Source organism: Pseudochaenichthys georgianus, chromosome 16 (genome assembly GCF_902827115.2).
Source record: "Pseudochaenichthys georgianus chromosome 16, fPseGeo1.2, whole genome shotgun sequence".
NCBI lineage: Eukaryota > Metazoa > Chordata > Actinopteri > Perciformes > Channichthyidae > Pseudochaenichthys > Pseudochaenichthys georgianus.
In genome coordinates, this window is record NC_047518.2 from 30,930,279 (window position 1) to 30,946,869 (window position 16,591).

The 16,591-nt window shown below is 40.9% G+C and overlaps 2 protein-coding genes across 2 annotated transcripts; one reads left to right on the plus strand and one right to left on the minus strand.

Annotated features, from left to right (window-relative positions):
* Nucleotides 1-61: 61 nt before the first annotated feature.
* On the minus strand, nt 62-2,896 carry seraf (Schwann cell-specific EGF-like repeat autocrine factor). The gene is made up of 5 exons (XM_034102980.2): nt 2,579-2,896; nt 2,073-2,168; nt 1,644-1,748; nt 790-885; nt 62-370 (listed from the first exon to the last, which is right to left on the minus strand). The coding sequence occupies exons 1-5, from the start codon at nt 2,790-2,792 to the stop codon at nt 258-260; spliced, it is 624 nt and encodes a 207-aa protein (XP_033958871.1). The 5' UTR covers nt 2,793-2,896; the 3' UTR covers nt 62-257.
* An 11,361-nt stretch (nt 2,897-14,257) lies between these two features.
* LOC139435408 (gastrula zinc finger protein xLCGF3.1-like) lies at nt 14,258-16,001 on the plus strand. Its single transcript, XM_071206061.1, has 2 exons — nt 14,258-14,290; nt 15,537-16,001. Exons 1-2 carry the CDS (start codon nt 14,258-14,260, stop codon nt 15,999-16,001), a joined length of 498 nt encoding a protein of 165 aa, XP_071062162.1.
* The last annotated feature ends 590 nt before the right edge of the window (nt 16,002-16,591 follow it).

Below are 16,591 nucleotides of genomic sequence, written 5' to 3' on the forward strand. Positions count from 1 at the left end.
AAATAAAGAATGTTCAAGTTATGTGCTTTTGTTTTGGTAAAATGATCTTGATTCATGCACATCTCTTTGATTCATTTATTGGCAAGCTACAGTACATATCATGTTTATACAGTCAAGTGACAACACTTAAAAAGTTCAAGGTTTCTTAAAAACAACAAAATATAGTAGAACAAATTTAAAAACTACATGTTTCAGCTAAATCATTGAATCATTTGCATAAAGCCTCTTTTTGGGCTTCCGTGACCTTTGACTCGGCACTAGTGGGACTTCTTCCTCTCCTCGCAGAGAGGGCCAGAGAAAGGACGGCGGCAGCGGCATTTGTCTGGAGAAATACACTTTCCTCCATTCAGGCAGGACTTAGTGCACACAGCTTTAGCAGGGACAAAAGAAACAAAACAACATGTTTAATCATTTGTAAAACCTAAGAAACAAGTATCATAGTTTATAACTAGAGCTTGTAAATCCCAACACTACAAATCCAGAAACTGAGGTGCGAACCATTTCCAGGTCTGGGTTTGTGTCACATCTGGCAAAACCCTTAGCTAGGAATGTTACCTTAGCAGATTTATACATTTGACTTATACAGTTATCAGCTGTTTGGCAGACTGATAGCTAACATTTATCTTCAGAGAAAGTTGAAGACAGTTAACAGGGATCCTGGGAAAGCACAACCAAATCTAAAAAGAACAAAACTTTGAATGGATGGGAAAGGAAGCAAAAATAAATCAGGCTTGTAAATGCATTCATGCATGTGGAAGTGTTTGGTCTTTGGGAGCAGGTTGAACTCACCAGTGTGGCAGGCACCACCCAGCCATCCCTCCGGACAGCTGCAGATTCCTGGAGCCACACACATTCCCCCGTTCCTACAGCCTTGTGGGCAGATAGCTGCAGGGGAAAGAAAATACATAGAAAGACATTCAGCATGCCGAAAAACAAAACAATCTGAGCTCACATTATCTGGATTCAGAAACATTTCTAGAGGAATAAATCATTTGGTTTAGCCTGGCTCTGCCTGAAGGAAACAAAACCAGTCTACCCAAACCTCTAAAGATATATGATTTAACACATCTCGTTTGTGGAATCCAAACAAAAACTGAAGCATAAAAACAATATGTTGCGGTTTGATAAAGTGTGTGTTGGTATATTTCTTAGCCAGCCTAGCCGTTACCCCCATGTCCATGTTTTATGTTAAGTTAGCAAGTAACGCACATCTCATTGAATTCTTAGCAAGACAGGGAATAGTCATATATCCCAACATGTGAAGACTCTTTTATCTTTATAGCAAAAACATATGAGGTAAATAGGAAAAGGAACCAATTTGCTTCTTAGCTTTATTAAGTTAATCTCAACCAATACGATTGTTGGACATTTCTGCTATGCGCAACTTGATCTACACTTTACTGCCAATGCAAATGTTTCACCCATTATTCACACATCATACATTTAAATGTAATTCATAACAACTGAGTTATGAATAGCTGGTTTCCATTCTGACAGCATCTTGGAACCAATACCATAAGTATTTAAAATGTTTTAGTGTGCTGCTGAGGATGAATAGCTCCTGCTGAGAGACCAGCTCCATTTGGTGACTTTGACCTTTGGTGTCAACAGGGTAATTAGATACGATCATAAAATGTACAGACCATCTTGGCATTTTGAGCCGGTCCAGCTCGAGGGGCAGATACACTTGGCCACTCCGTTAACAGCGTTGCATTCCCCTCCATTCCAGCAGCCGTCTTCACACGTCACTGTGGAAAGAGACACAGATCACTGTGATAAGCTGGATGATAGTTTCAACTGTCCTGTCCTTAAGTATTTTGTCAACACTTATTTTTGAAATATTTAACTTAGACACATTCCTAAATTCCCCCTGTCCTGGTATTTGTCTTGCAAGTCAACATATTTATCTTCTAACCCTTACAGTACCAGTTACTACAGGATTGATGCAGAACAAATGCATTAAGACTAATGTCGACAATGAAATTAAAAATAGACAAGAACTTAACAACTTCCAAACAATTGTTGAACCAACAAGATATTTAAATTACAAATAACTGCAAACAAACCCTTACCTTTGTGACAGTATCGTCCTCCATATGCTGGAGGACATCTGCATTTTCCAGGACGAAGACACGTTCCTCCATTCTTACATTTGGGATAACAATTGGCTGCATTGACACAAAATGTTGACATTAACACTCAAAGTGTGAATCTTAAATATTGTAAAAGTTAAAGTAGAATAAGTCATTATGATGAAGAGGTATACTATATGCTCTCTTTTGGTGATTTGGAAATCAAGATTCTTAAACTCAATATAGGGCTACATTCAGTATCCTGACAGCAACCTAAAATAATCTGCATTTTAGTTAGCATTTTAGTTTAGCATTACAGTCTTATAAAATGCATTATGTGTGTAAATTTAAGAGCATGACACTTGAAAAAACGTATTTCTTCTAGAGGAGGAACATATAGCTAGCTATATAAAACATGTAGGCTATTGTATATTCTACTGACACTTTTCTAATAAGAGAACATATACATGCAGGTAAAAAACAAAAATAAAAGTTAGTAACATCACCATACTGGCAGGTCTCTCCTTCATAGCCCTTGGAGCAGAAGCATGTGTTGTTGCGGATGCAGACGCCTCCGTGTTTGCACAGCGGTTCGCATTTCGCTTTTGGGTCAAAAACGAACCCGACCGCGACCCCTCGGGGGGCGTCCGAACCCGCGGCGGAGCAGAGAGCGACCAGGGAGAGCAGAAGAACCGCTGAACAGAGACCCACAAGACCCATGTTTAGCGTTTTGTTTATGGGAGAGAGAAAGAAACAGAAAGGGGTTGAGGAGATGGAGGAGAAAGTACCGAGAGACCTCCCCACGACGCCCCCGCTGTGCACACACGGACACTACAGGTTAGTACCGGGGCGAGCAGTCGTGGGCAGGGGGGCGGGGAGAGAGCGGTGAGGGGCCGGATGATGTGGTGGGGTTGGATGCGTGGTGAGTTTGGAAAGTGGGCGCGTCACACAAACATTCGTTTTTGCTAATTTAGACGGGTTGCCAACTCTCATGCATCTGGCGTGTGACACACGCTTTCACTCTCAATCTCACGCTGCCCTATTCTTGTATAGGGTGCCTTTGGTGTCCCCAGTACAAAATATGTTGTTTTTTGTCTAAATCTGGACAAATACTAATTACATTTAGTTTTTCATGTGTGTTCAATTGTTAATTTATTATTAATACAATGATATGCACATCTAAGTTTTTTTATTTTATTTTAAAAGCTTTGGTTAAAGGGATATCGAGGAGTTTTTCCATGTCCCCACTGCTTGTCATTCAACTTAGATCTAAAATATAGCTATTAAAAACAAATTAATTTATAAATATGTTATTATTATTTTATTTAACTATTCAAAATCTATGTAATCAAATTATGTTTTTATTCAAAATGTAAAAAAATTAAGTAAAAAAATAAGGTTTAATGTTCGTCCCCGCTGGTCGCTGTCCACCCTGTTGAGCTGTGTATCTGTCCCTTTAAAAAAAATACATATTTATCAGTGACATCACACCATACAGTCTATGCATCACACCTATGAACTTAAATGACACCAGAGGCGGGAAATTCAACTGAGGTTAGCTGTGTGGGTTTCTACTGCTCTTACAACTGATTTGGATGTTTCTGTCAATTTTGTTTAATGTGTTTGAACATAACATGTCCAACCTGTTAGTCCTAAGTATGAAGGATATTAATCGAAATCTATTATTTTAAAAAGTGATTGATTCCTCATAAAGTATCCAAGGTCATGCTAGCAAATATGCTAACACAGGCAGGGTAAAGGCTAACTTTAGCTCAAAATGTCCACCCTGTCATGCCCCTTTCACACCAGCGCCTTTTCAGCTCCGGCTCGGAGCTAGAGCCTGAAAAGCGCCGGGTTTTCCTGTTCACACCGCAGTGGCGCCGGCTCTTAGCTCCGGAATCCGCTTCATTTCCAGCTCCAACAAATTGTCGGTCCAGAGGCAAGAGCTTTGGAGCTAAGAGGCGACGTCGCTTACGTCTCTCTTACGTCGAGGCGTGCAGGAAACTAAACCCACCTCCCCTGAACATGGGTCGACTGTTATGCCTGCCTACAAGCAGTAGTGCCTATAAACACACTTTATAAAGTCAGGCAATACTAACCAGGCTTCGTGTGATTCTGTTTATTTGTACCTTACTTTGACCATCCGTTCACTGTTATCGATCATTGTGGAGAGAGGCAGACGTGTTGTTTTGTATTATTGCAGCTATCGGATGCAAGTAGTCAGTTTAGCTTCGGTTGCTATGCTAACATCACCCGTTTTATACCAGAGAAACTTTCATAACAGCGTTGTGATACCAAACAGTGTCAATTCAGACTGACACACATTCACTTAGGCTAAGGGGAACTGGGGATATGCATCAGCTGCTTGTGTGAGTCGGACAGTGAATACCTTAGAGCGGCCGCTGCAGTGTGAGCTAACCGGGAGCTAACGGGGAGAATAAACTCCTGTGGAAGAGCAGCACTGCAGCGGTCGGTAAATGCTGCAGAAACACATTAATAAACAATGAACCACGGCACTCTGGAGAAAAGTATAAGGTTGGAGAAGTCGTTATTCAATTTATTCTGGCTTCGTGTGATTAAAAGCAACACGATCATCGACCCGACGCAGTTGTTGTTGTTGTTGTTGTTGTGAGCGCCGTAATGGGTGCCGTTGGGGAGCAAATCAGCGATGTAAACGGTGACGTCATGACGCAGCAGGGGCAGCTCTGGGGCGCCAGTGGGCGGTGTGTACAGAGCGGGAGCTGAAAAGGGAAACCGGAGCTGAACCAGAAAAGCTCCCGCTCGGAGCTAGAAACTGAAAAGCGCTGGTGTGAAAGCCGCATCAGAGGTGACCACGATTCACTCCGCAGCATGTCCGAGTCAGGCAGTGGGCTCTTCCTATCGCTGTTTGAGTACGCTGCAGTACAAAGATGCAGAGTTGGCCAAAATAATGGAAAGCATTCCCCACACAGCAACGTACACCTCGACATGCAAAATGCCATAATAGAGCTAACAGCAGTACATCGTCTCCGTCTCTACTATTTCACTCGGAGTGCAACGGTAAGGAAGCTGCCATCCTTAACCAGTGTGCCTTGCTCGTGATTTACCAGTGTTTGTGCTGCCACGCACACAATGTTTCAAAAGTGGTTTCTATGTTGCCCTTTATTTGTGTATGTATTTGCGATAAGTCTTTGCGCAATGCTGTTGGCCTTGCTGTTTGATATATATATTGTGCCGCAGGCCCGCAGCACGTGTTGTGTGCCCTCCCATGGAAATCATATGCCCTCCCTAACATATTTATTTATTTTATCCTTATTATTAATATTGTAGTTATTAAATGAAAATCACTCATCAAACAAAAGTAGCTTCTCTTAAACTTTAAGAAAAGAAAGTTCAAACGTGGACACAAATATAGCCAACGGAGCTCTTACAAATGAGGTTATTGCAAATAAATTAAGATAATGAACAACATTACACACACTATAAATCAAATGAAACAGGCAATCAGAACAACAAGTCTCTGCGATGTTATTGTGTCCTTTAATTAGTCCACATCCTTAAAGTCGGACACGTCTGGACTTCCTTGCTGCAAATTCATTTATTGTATCGTCAAATGATATTTCCCCCGAAACCTCGCGATTGATGCTTATTAAAATTAAAGCTAATCCATTGAGGCGTTCTTGAGCCATTGACGACCTCAGGTATGTTTTAATGAACTTCAATTTGGAGAAGCTCCTCTCCACAGCAGCAACTGTCACTGGAATAGTGACAGCGATCCTGAGGGCCACCCACATATTTGGATACACTTCGTTCATTTTCTGCTCCTGTAGGAAAGTCAGAAGTTCCAGGGTGGTCATGTTGGCTTTTGGCAAATCTGCACCTCTCTCCTCTCCTCTTCACACATACCACACTTTTTGCGGCACACATACTTACAGCCAATCAGCTCTGAATTATGTGAGATGACGTATTGCCACACACATTAAATAGGACAATACTCTGAGCATGCGCAGTGTAGTTTTTACAGTCACCATTCACTTACAGTGAGAGGGAGGGGCATGATCGGGTTTTGTCCCACATGGCTCTAAACAGCTCAATAGGCACACACTGTAGACACTATTAGAAGAACACAGACCACAGCAATGTACAGACGAATCAGATGATTAAACATGATCTTAAAATATATTTTACATATTCTTTTATTTATTTTTTGCATTTTGTTGTAATCATTATTTTTAAAACTTTCTGCTGACACTAGGTGGGGCTGCCCCTAATGACCAGTCGCCACTGTATATAATAATAATGCAATTACATCCTTTCAAACTACTAGTCACATCCTCATCGAGGTCAGAAAAGTTATCGAGTTCATTTTTATTTATCGTACGATAAGTCAATTAATTGGTTATCGCGACAGGCCTATGCACACAATAAAACAGTGGAAACAAACATGTGTTTGACTTTTATTAGTGAATGAAACGTTGTGCCCTTTATAGTCTGTGCCTCGGAAAACTAAGAATGGTGGAACAGGCGTGCGTCATATGCGAGGCTCCGCCTTAAATGGAGCGCAATTTCCGCCAAAGATTTGGAAATTGGTCCGTGCGCAAAGCATTGTGGGGATTTTAAGACCGCGGAGGATATACGTGCAGCCTCGAAATGTCTCGCTATGAAGTACGCCGGGCTCGGTAGAATTCCAAGGAGCCTGGACATTGGAACAGTTCTTCGGCGGGATTCGATGACGTAGCATCCTTGAAATAGTGACTCTGGAGCATCTTTCCTTGACATTGAGAAACACCCCTGGTCTCCCATCCCTCTGTCCCCCTCCCCCAAAGGGAACTCGACCTTTCACAAAGAAAATGTACACTAACACTTGAACCTGAACACACACATGCACGTGTGCAACATGTGGTGTAATGTGTTTTGGGTCATAAAATAAAAATGAAAACAGGATTGTACGGTTATGAATGCATAATAAGTTAGTTATGATGTAGTTAAAGTAATATTGGATGATAGTCTTTTTTTGTGTGTGTTTTGGACTTAAATAAATCATGGGTCAAAATTGACCCGCGAACACCATGAACGGTAACAGCTTTAGAACACAACACAAGGGTTAAGGAAATTCATTACTGCTTATAGTTTGCTCAACGTGCAGTATTGCCGTTAAGATTCAGACAATATTATATAATATATTTATTGTGAGGATTAGTTTATGATTTTGCTGTTTATTTTTAAAAAACTGTTTGAATTAGAACCTTTTTTATTTATTTATTTTTTATTTTCCAAAGGAAAATAACACAGACCGTATTGCAGATAAAAGTATACTTCGGAACAATGGTGGATTTTGCATACAATACATCAAAGTAACATACATAGCGCAACCCTCTATTTAAGCTAGAGGGAACAGATGACACAAATACATACAACAACAAAGTCTGTAATTCCATCGAAGCACAGGCAGACACAAGTGGCTTTCTCATTACGGGTTTATTCCTCCGAATCCACCGTGAAAACTATACAAAAAAACAGTATAAATGACAAACATAGTTTCGTGTTAGACACACAATAATATGCACAGCATGTGAGATAACTAGGAAGGTAATAAACATAAAAGTAATACAAACACAACAACATAATTCGTTGGGCTGCATGCTCTGTAAACAGAGGGAAGTATTCTTCAGTTCTCCTCACAACTCATGTGTATAAGAATACAAAACTAACGGCGCTATTTATTTAAAAAATAACAACAAATCAATCTGAATCAAACAACCAATCAGTGTGTCTTTGTGCAGAAGTTGTATCAAGTTAATGGGTATTTATACTTCTTCCTTTATTAAGCTGTATTTTAGGCCACAACGAGTCAGAATGCATTCTCGGGTTTCATTAAAAACCTTACTTTACTTCGGTCACGTCCATTTTTTACTTGCATCAAGACATTCATATGTGTCCTAATACACTTGTGTCACTTTCTCTGTTGATTTTTGTTTTTGTTTTATAGGAAGAGACCTGCAAAAACCCAGATAGACTTTATGATGAGGGGGAGAAGAGTATCATCGGAGAACAGCTTGATCAACATCAGTCTACAGCCACGATAGGAAAACCACACCTGTGACCAGTGTGAGAAGAGTTTCTGGAGTTCAGGGATATTGAAGGTCCACAAATGTACCCACACTGGAGAAAAACCTTTCACCTGTGACCAGTGTGAGAAGAGCTTTAACCAGTCAGTAGGGCTGGGCGATTTGGCCTAAACATTTTTTTTTCTAACTAATGGACAATTTTCGATTTAAACCTCGATTTTTTCTAAACAAACCAGACCAAGGCAAAATTTCAATACATATTTTCTTTATTAACACAATAAAAATAAATGAGATTACCAAGTAGTCTAGGCCTATGTGAACAAATCAGTTGTTCAAGAATAAAAAAAATAAAATAAAAACAGCACCACGGCACTTGGCTGTCATTAATGTGCAAAGATTTTTTTTAAATCAAACTGAAAAAAAATCTCTTGTAGGCCATCCCTGAAAAAACTTGTAAAATGAAATACAACAAATAATAAATAATGATAATGAATAATAAAAAAATACCCTCAAACAAAATAACATCCCTTTAACTTTATAGGAAGTTGTCTTTCTACAGACCTTACACAGAACAGTTGTTTGTTCTATGTATGACCGCTTGTAACCGAACCACTTCCATACAACTGAAGTAGCACCTTTTTTAGGAATGAGTTCTTCATCTGTGTTCGTGGACATTTTTATGGTACGTCTGTCGGTGAAGCGGTGAATGTGATTGTACCCGATCTGCAGCTCTGCACATGCGCACAGTGTTATAAATTAAAATCAATGTTTTTGATGGCATAAAGTACCTTAAACATACCGTCAGTTTAAATGCTGTTTTATACTGAAAAACCAGAAGTTCTCGTGCGCAGTTGTTAAGCTTTTATTCTGAAAAGCCTTCATCTCCGGTTAGCATTTAGCATGTGGCTAATATACCATTTACTATAGAGGTGAATTTAGTAGCGATATGACACGGAGTGTTGCACACCGAAACCTACTGATTTCAACACTACAACTACTGTATAGACGTCGAGCTATTATTATTGCTGAATATTAAATGAAGGTACAGTTTATTTGAATACGTTTGTTTACAGACGTGGGTAGCATGAGACAACATCCGGAACTACCAGAAATGAAACCAGCCGTGAAGTTTTTCCTGTATTGAGTATTGATTACAGTGTTCAAAACCATATTAAATGAAAAGTCATGAAAGAGATAAGGAGGAGAAAAGGCGTGTTTAGTTATATATGTAATGTACAATGTCTGAGTCCTCTGTTATGCTCAACAACGAACAACGAACACAGCATAACAACAGCAGATCGGGCAGAGCTGCAGATCGGGTAGTCACAGGCAATGTGGCTAAGTTTTGTGCGCGTTCTGGAAAGTGAGAGAGTAAGCTACTACGGAGTCCCTTAAAGCAAAACAAATCTGCGGAGTCTAGAAATGTTTTAAAATCGCGATTTTTCGGTTCAGCCATTTCACAAACCGTAGGAAAGTAAAAATGCAAATTAATCGTGAAAACCGAAAAAATCGCCCAGCCCTACCAGTCAGGCAATTTGAAGGTCCACCAGCGAACCCACACTGGAGAGAAGCCTTTCACCTGTGACCAGTGTGAGAAGAGCTTTAACCAATCGGGCAATTTGAAGGTCCACCAGCGAACCCACACTGGAGAGAAGCCTTTCACCTGTGACCAGTGTGAGAAGAGCTTCATGGACTCACGCTCATTGAAGCTGTGAAAACATCTCTGTAAAACAAATAAAAATGTAGGACAATAATTACAACTAATTTCATTGAAATAAAGTTCAAGTAAAATGTTGCTCAAGCAGAAATAGCAATGCACACATAAAAAGAAAGTTTGGGAGGTTGGAAAAGGAGTCTCTCTCGATCTCTCTCACACACACACACACACACACACACACACACACACACACACACACACACAGGTATTTCCAGTTACTTTACATTCAGTATAAAATCACAGACACACATACATAGGCTACATCTGATTACAAAGTATCACCTGTACAGGACGGTAACATAATAACAGGCACACATAAATAAATCTATGACAGTCTCATCTGTACAGAACAGTATGATAAAATAATCGATGGCAAAAACATGTCACTGTAAATGTCTCCGTTGTGGGACGAATAAATGATTAATTTAATCATCTACACATGTAATCTCACTTTACACACCAAAATAACGTTAACACAGAGTAAACGTTTGCTAATGTAGTCTATTTTGTCCCAAGAAAAAGTTCATGACTATTGATAACAAATATATATCAATAAACCTATTGTTCATTTTCGCGGTATTCCACACACATTGCCAGCACACTATTACTGTAATATTTACACTTACCCATGTCCAAATGGATCCTTGTTGTTGTCTTTGTGTTCTTCTTCTTCAGAAGAGTCGAAGACTTCAGGTTCTGAACATCTGAGGCTCTATATTATTCACTGCTGCTAGCGAAAAAAATCTCGAGTGAAGTCGGCAACTTTTTTTAGCCATTTTCTCTGTCTCTCTCTTAGTGATGGGTCGTTCGCGAACGATTCGTTCTTTTTGAACGAATCTTTGAAGTGAACGAGATGAACTGATTCCTCCCACAAAACGATTCGTTTGTTTGAGTCGCCGCCTTTATATATACAGTCTATGGTCGCCGCTAAAGAGAAGCTGTTCGCGAACGACGAACTTAAAGAATTGGCGGAAACAGTTCAGAACTGTTTCCTACAGTGTACTGTAATCAGAGCTCTCTCAACTGAGCTCCGACACACACACACGCACGCACACACACACACAGGAGCGGGACATCCTCCTCAACCTGTCCGCAATAAAGAGGACGGATACCTGAACCGTAGCGTCCAGCTAGCTTAGCGATAAATACACACATCGTTGTATTCTCCTCCCCCAGTCGGCCCTAAAAGCTTCAGATGGTGGATACCTGAGCTCCATAGCGTCCCGCTAATGTGAAACACAGCGTTAGCGGGACATTCTCCTCCCCCTGTCGGCACTAATGGCGCATTTCCACTGCAACGGGGTAGCCCCGTTTAAGCGTCCCTAAGCGTCCTCGCTCAGGCCTCGGGCTGCCTCGCTGGCCGTCCGAGGCCGTGGCGCATTTCCATTACAGTTTAGGACCTGGGGTAGCAACGCAGTGTAGGCGGGACGATCGGCTTTTTGGGCGGAGCGACGCTGGGTAAAACTGCAGTGGCGTCATTTTCAATGCGACACAACTCACAAAACACACACAACAATGGAGGATGTGGAAGCGATCGTTTTCTTGTTTATTGTGAAATCCATGGTGCTGACATGCTGTGCTCTGCATAACGTCTGCGAGAGTCATGGAGAGGCCTATGATGATGGGTGGAATGCACCAGCAGCAGAGCCTGGGGTAGCAGTGTATCAAGGTGTCTTTGATGCGCTACCTGAATACCTACATATGCATTGTATTGCATTCATTGTATTGAACATAAATACATCTTTTTTTTTTCATATACATGTGTTTGTCAAATGTTTTAAACAAATGTTATCTGAATTGAATATTTAGTAAATATTTGAATTTCAAGCACCAGTAAGTACTGCCCCATAATAAGAACATTTGAGGAAATATCAGATCATGAAAAGAAAATCTTTCTAATAAATTAAGTGAATATCAAAGCTAACTATAAACATAAATACTAAAGTGTAAAACACAGCAAAACTATATTCATAAATGCAAGTGTAAAATAGTGTGGACAATTGTAAACATGGATGGAGACTAAAGTATCCACAACATAAAATAATATATTATATATAACCTCAATCTTTCTTCTAGACATGTTAAAAGCTTGCTTGAATGGGTTATAGGTTTATTTTGTTCTCTCATCTTTGAAATATATAAGGAATGTGTTGTTTGAGTCTAGTAGAACGAGGGTATTACAATTGAGCAATTTCTACATGTATTATGTATTTATCATGTATTCTTAATACCATTACAAAATAAACATGTAATAATGTTTTAGAGTAGGACCTCAAGCTAGCAAACTCAATTTCTTGCTTTAAATCTCTTAAAAGTAAGGGGCTTTTTCCTAACTGATGGTGTTTGTTATTGCTTTATAAATTCATGTATGTTTATGATTTTTTTATGTTGGGTGCCATTCATTATCAACAAGAGATAAGATAAGTCAAAGAAGTACTTTATTGATGGCAGTATAAAAATACAAATGTTGTATCAAAAAGGCATGCCATTAAACAATACAAATAAAAAATGTAAAACTGTATTGCAGCCAACATAAATATACATGGAATTGTAAATATAAAATGAACATTTTAAAGAAAATAAATAAACAAGGAAGTACAAATGTTGCATTTAAAAATTAACTAGATAAAAAATATATAATATGTACAATAACTATTAAAGTTTTTTGAAGTATCACGGAGGAGACGGGCCACGTCGGCTGCCCAGTCATGGTGCCGTTCCTGCTGGGCCCGATCCTCTCCTCCTCGTTTCCTCTTGCCTGGGTGACAATAAGATAATAATTAGCAATAAGGAAAACACACAGGACAGGTACAGGTCACACAAGGATATAAGAATAACATGTATAAACAGAACAACAGTAAGGTGAACTAAAGAAAGTTCTGGCCCTAGATGTTTACAATGATTGTGAAAGTGAATTACATTATGTCCAGCCTGTTGATAATGAATATAAATATATGTATATGATAGGATGTCACACACAACTGTACTAGCTGCTTACTAGCTAAGACTTTACTTGAAACAGAGCATTTCCACACAGTGATATAGCTTATTTTAATTACTGACGATGGATGATCCAAGGTTTAAAAAAACAAAACACAATTCCAGTCGTTTTGCCATTTCTATTTCTTACCTAGAACCACACGCTGCGGTGTCGTGATGGCACTCGGTGTTGGTGGTTGAGTCGGGTTAGGGTCATCGGCTGGGGTCCGTTCTGGATTCGATGACGATGTGGACGGAACACTGCCATCACCCGTTGTTCGGGAATGTTCCTCCTCACGAGTCCCAATGTAATCATCTAGAACAGCAAGATGACTTGTTAATTCCACAAACTACTGCAGCACAATACTAAATAGCAACAACAACTATAGAAAAGAAAAACTGAACGTAAACAATGGCACATATGGTGTTAGCAAACAATAGCTCTAGCTAAGGCTATCTGCCTTAGCTAGCTATGTAGCTCTTCGGGGCTCCATAAAAGCACAGGTTGTCGAACATTAATGTAAGGATAAAATAGACTTCTTTGTTAGAAGTGAGCGTACCTTGCAGGGACTCCAGTAAAGCCGTTGCCGTTTTCCCTACATCGCAGGAAAGTCCTCGAAAATCAGCGTTCGGGCATCTGTGCAGAGACATCCTGGAACACTTTCACATTTCGCGTTGTTCCGTCGAGCTCCCGCTGGATTTTATCATCCCCAATGAGATGTGGGAACGTCGTCACCTCCTCGGTCGACCACGGTGTGCTTTTCTTCGACGTTGCCATTTTTGTAGCTCCTCCGTTTACAAAATGCTGCAAGCTTGCTTCTTGATATATATGTAACGCGAGGGATGATCTCGCGCGCGATCTTGTGACGATTCTCTCTGACCAATCAGCAGTCGAGTGTTGACGTCACAGCCCTGGCCTGGTCTGATAGAACCACGATTTTATGGGGCCGGAAAAAGAGGGAAAAAGTACCCGCTAGCCGGTACTAGGCTATATGGAAATGCCACCAAAAACTGGCCTGGCCGCTTGAGGACGGTTCAGGACGCTTAAACGGGGCTACCCGCTGCAGTGGAAATGCGCCATAAAAGCTTCAGAGGGCGGATAGCTGGGCTCCGTAGCGTCCAGCTAGCTTAGCCGCTAGCTTAGCGATAAATACACAGAGCGTTGTATTCTCCTCCCCCTGTCGGCCCTAAAAGCTTCAGATGGCGGATACCTGAGCTCCATAGCGTCCCGCTAATGTGAAACACACACACAGCGTTAGCAGGACATTCTCCTCTCCCTGTCGGCCCTAAAAGCTTCAGAGGGCGGATAGCTGGGCTCCGTAGCGTCCCACTAGCTTAGCCGCTAGCTAAAGGTATACATAGATGGGTACATACTATAGAATATGAATAAATCGTCACCGATGTAGAGGATATATTTTTGCATTCACTTTGAACTCGGCCAAATGGAGTTTAATGCTTTCGGATTTAAGCACATAGTACATGCATGGGTTTGAAAGTATAACGTGCTAGCCTGCTGTAATACATCGTATAGTCAGGCACACATTTATGAGAGATTTAACAATGGCCAATTATATTTCTTAAATAATATGTAGCCTATTCCCAGAGCATAATTCATGGGGCAACAAGGTGAGGTGTAAAATGTGTTTTAATATCATAAATGTTACACCAGCAAACTTCTTGTACGGACTTCGGCAGTAGTGAAGACTCACTGAACGAATTAAGTACAAAGACGAATCGTTCACGAACGTGCAAATCACCAGAAGTCGTTCGCGAACCGGTAAACGAATCAGTGAACGAATCTTTCAAGTGAACTGAATCAAAAGATTCGTGTCCCCGAAGGGAATCGGAATTCCCATCAAAGGCTCTCCACACTGACGTAAACTGATGGGAGACACGTTTATGTTTTTTTTACTTGGTGGGTAGGTCCTTAGTGATTTCTCGATGTCCATTGGTCATTTCAGACCGTGATGTCTGCCGGCTGAGATTTCCTTGACGGACACACGAATCCACCAATCCCACACAGTGTAAAGTCAAGCTGCTTTGAGCGGCCATATTGGCTGTTGTGCCCTGGTTACAGTCTCACAGGAGATACTGCTGGAAAGCTACCCTTCCAGCGATTCCGCGGATATCTGAATCATGTTTCTACTCCTTATAATCGAAAATATATGATTAATTACGTAAAATTATGCGCACCTGGACGCGCCGGCGCGTCCACCGACTCCAGAGGGTTAAGAACAAATCTATCCATCCGAAATATACAATTAATCCTAGAAGTTCTGCTGTCTGTCTGCAATTTACTCGGCGCGAGTTTGGGGACCTTTCACTGTGAACGTGACGTATCGACGTATCAGTAATGCATGACGCAGCAGACCCAACGTTTCCTTGCTCTGATTGGCTGTAGGTCTATTCAAATTGCATTCGGAGGCATTTTGATCTGACTGCGGCCGCGCTGATATTATAACGCGAGAGAATTTTCACACCTTTAGTGTATAAAACTCCCCCACTACTTAGACTATTCCTTGCACCCCTCTAGCATAAGCCTGAATGGTCTCAACCATATTGCGTCGGTAACGTGCACTTGTTGTTACAGCAGGATCAGTTTGTATGTTATGGACACGACCGGTAGATTTTCACAATCCGTGTTCTCAACATGCTTACTTTAACATAATTTTTCATGGTCGGGCTAAGGTAGGGCTAAGCCATTTCTTGGTATGGCTGTAGCCTACCCCAGCCATACCCTGGCGCCGCCACTGCCTGCGAACCCACACTGGAGAAAAACCTTTCACCTGTGACCTGTGTGAGAAGAGTTTTAGGCAGTCAGGCCATTTAAGGGTCCACCAGATAATCCACACTGGAGAAAAACTTTTCATCTGTGACCAGTGTGGGAAGAGCTTTAGCCAGTCAGGCGATTTGAAGGTTCACCTGCGAACCCACACTGGAGAAAAACCCTACTCCTGTGACCAGTGTGAGAAGAGTTATACCAGGTCAAGCTATTTGACGATTCACGAGCAAACCCACACTGGAGAAAACCCTTTCACCTTTGACCAGTGGAAGAAAGAGTTCAGGGACTCATATAGTGTGAAGCTCCACCAGCCTACCCACACTGGAGAAAAACCTGACGTCTGTGCTCACTGTGAGAAGAATGGGGGAAAACCTTCACTAGTGCAGACTGTTCATAAAGAGTGAGGTGGATTGTTTGACACAACTCGCTGTTAAAAGATGTTGTGTGGATTTAAAAGTTGATCAAATGTTCTCAATAATATTAAAATGCATGCACTTAAGTTGTCAACTTGTATTTTTTTCCACAGCAATAACACACACAAAGCTCCCTAAAGAGCACCAAAGGCACCACAGTCACTTAAATGTAATAATGTTATAAATATGTGGTAATTTAACCTGTTTAGCCAACACAGTCTCACTCCCTGATAGTCCAATAGCGACGCTTGGTCGGGGTCCTTTGTCGTGCAGTTGTGAGTCTCCTTCAGCTTCATAAACGGACGCAAAGAGCTTCCAACTGATTACAATGTATTCCCATCGGCGACGGTAATGTGAGCGTCCATTCCCATTGGATAACGGAGGATTTTACACCCGGAATGAAGTATTCTTCTTACTGTTGATTGATTTTACAGTGATATCTGCACTACTCATCAACTCAAAAACACCAGATTATCATTGTTAATTACACAACATTCATTGGTTTAAATTGTGTACATTGCTTTTGTATTTTTCCCCTTCGATTCGGAGAAACTTTATTCAGCAGTGCTTGCTCTACTCTT

Bases quoted from the DNA above. Each gene is read 5' to 3' on its own strand.
- seraf (XM_034102980.2), bottom strand. From the start codon at position 2,792: ATGGGTCTTGTGGGTCTCTGTTCAGCGGTTCTTCTGCTCTCCCTGGTC. The intron at 2,169-2,578 runs GTGATGTTACTA...GTGTCAATGCAG, and splicing joins AGGAGAGACCTGCCAGTATG to CCAATTGTTATCCCAAATGT. The intron at 1,749-2,072 runs GTAAGGGTTTGT...CTCTTTCCACAG, and splicing joins AGGACGATACTGTCACAAAG to TGACGTGTGAAGACGGCTGC.
- LOC139435408 (XM_071206061.1), top strand. From the start codon at position 14,258: ATGGAGTTTAATGCTTTCGGATTTAAGCACATA. The intron at 14,291-15,536 runs GTACATGCATGG...GTATGGCTGTAG, and splicing joins CTTTCGGATTTAAGCACATA to CCTACCCCAGCCATACCCTG.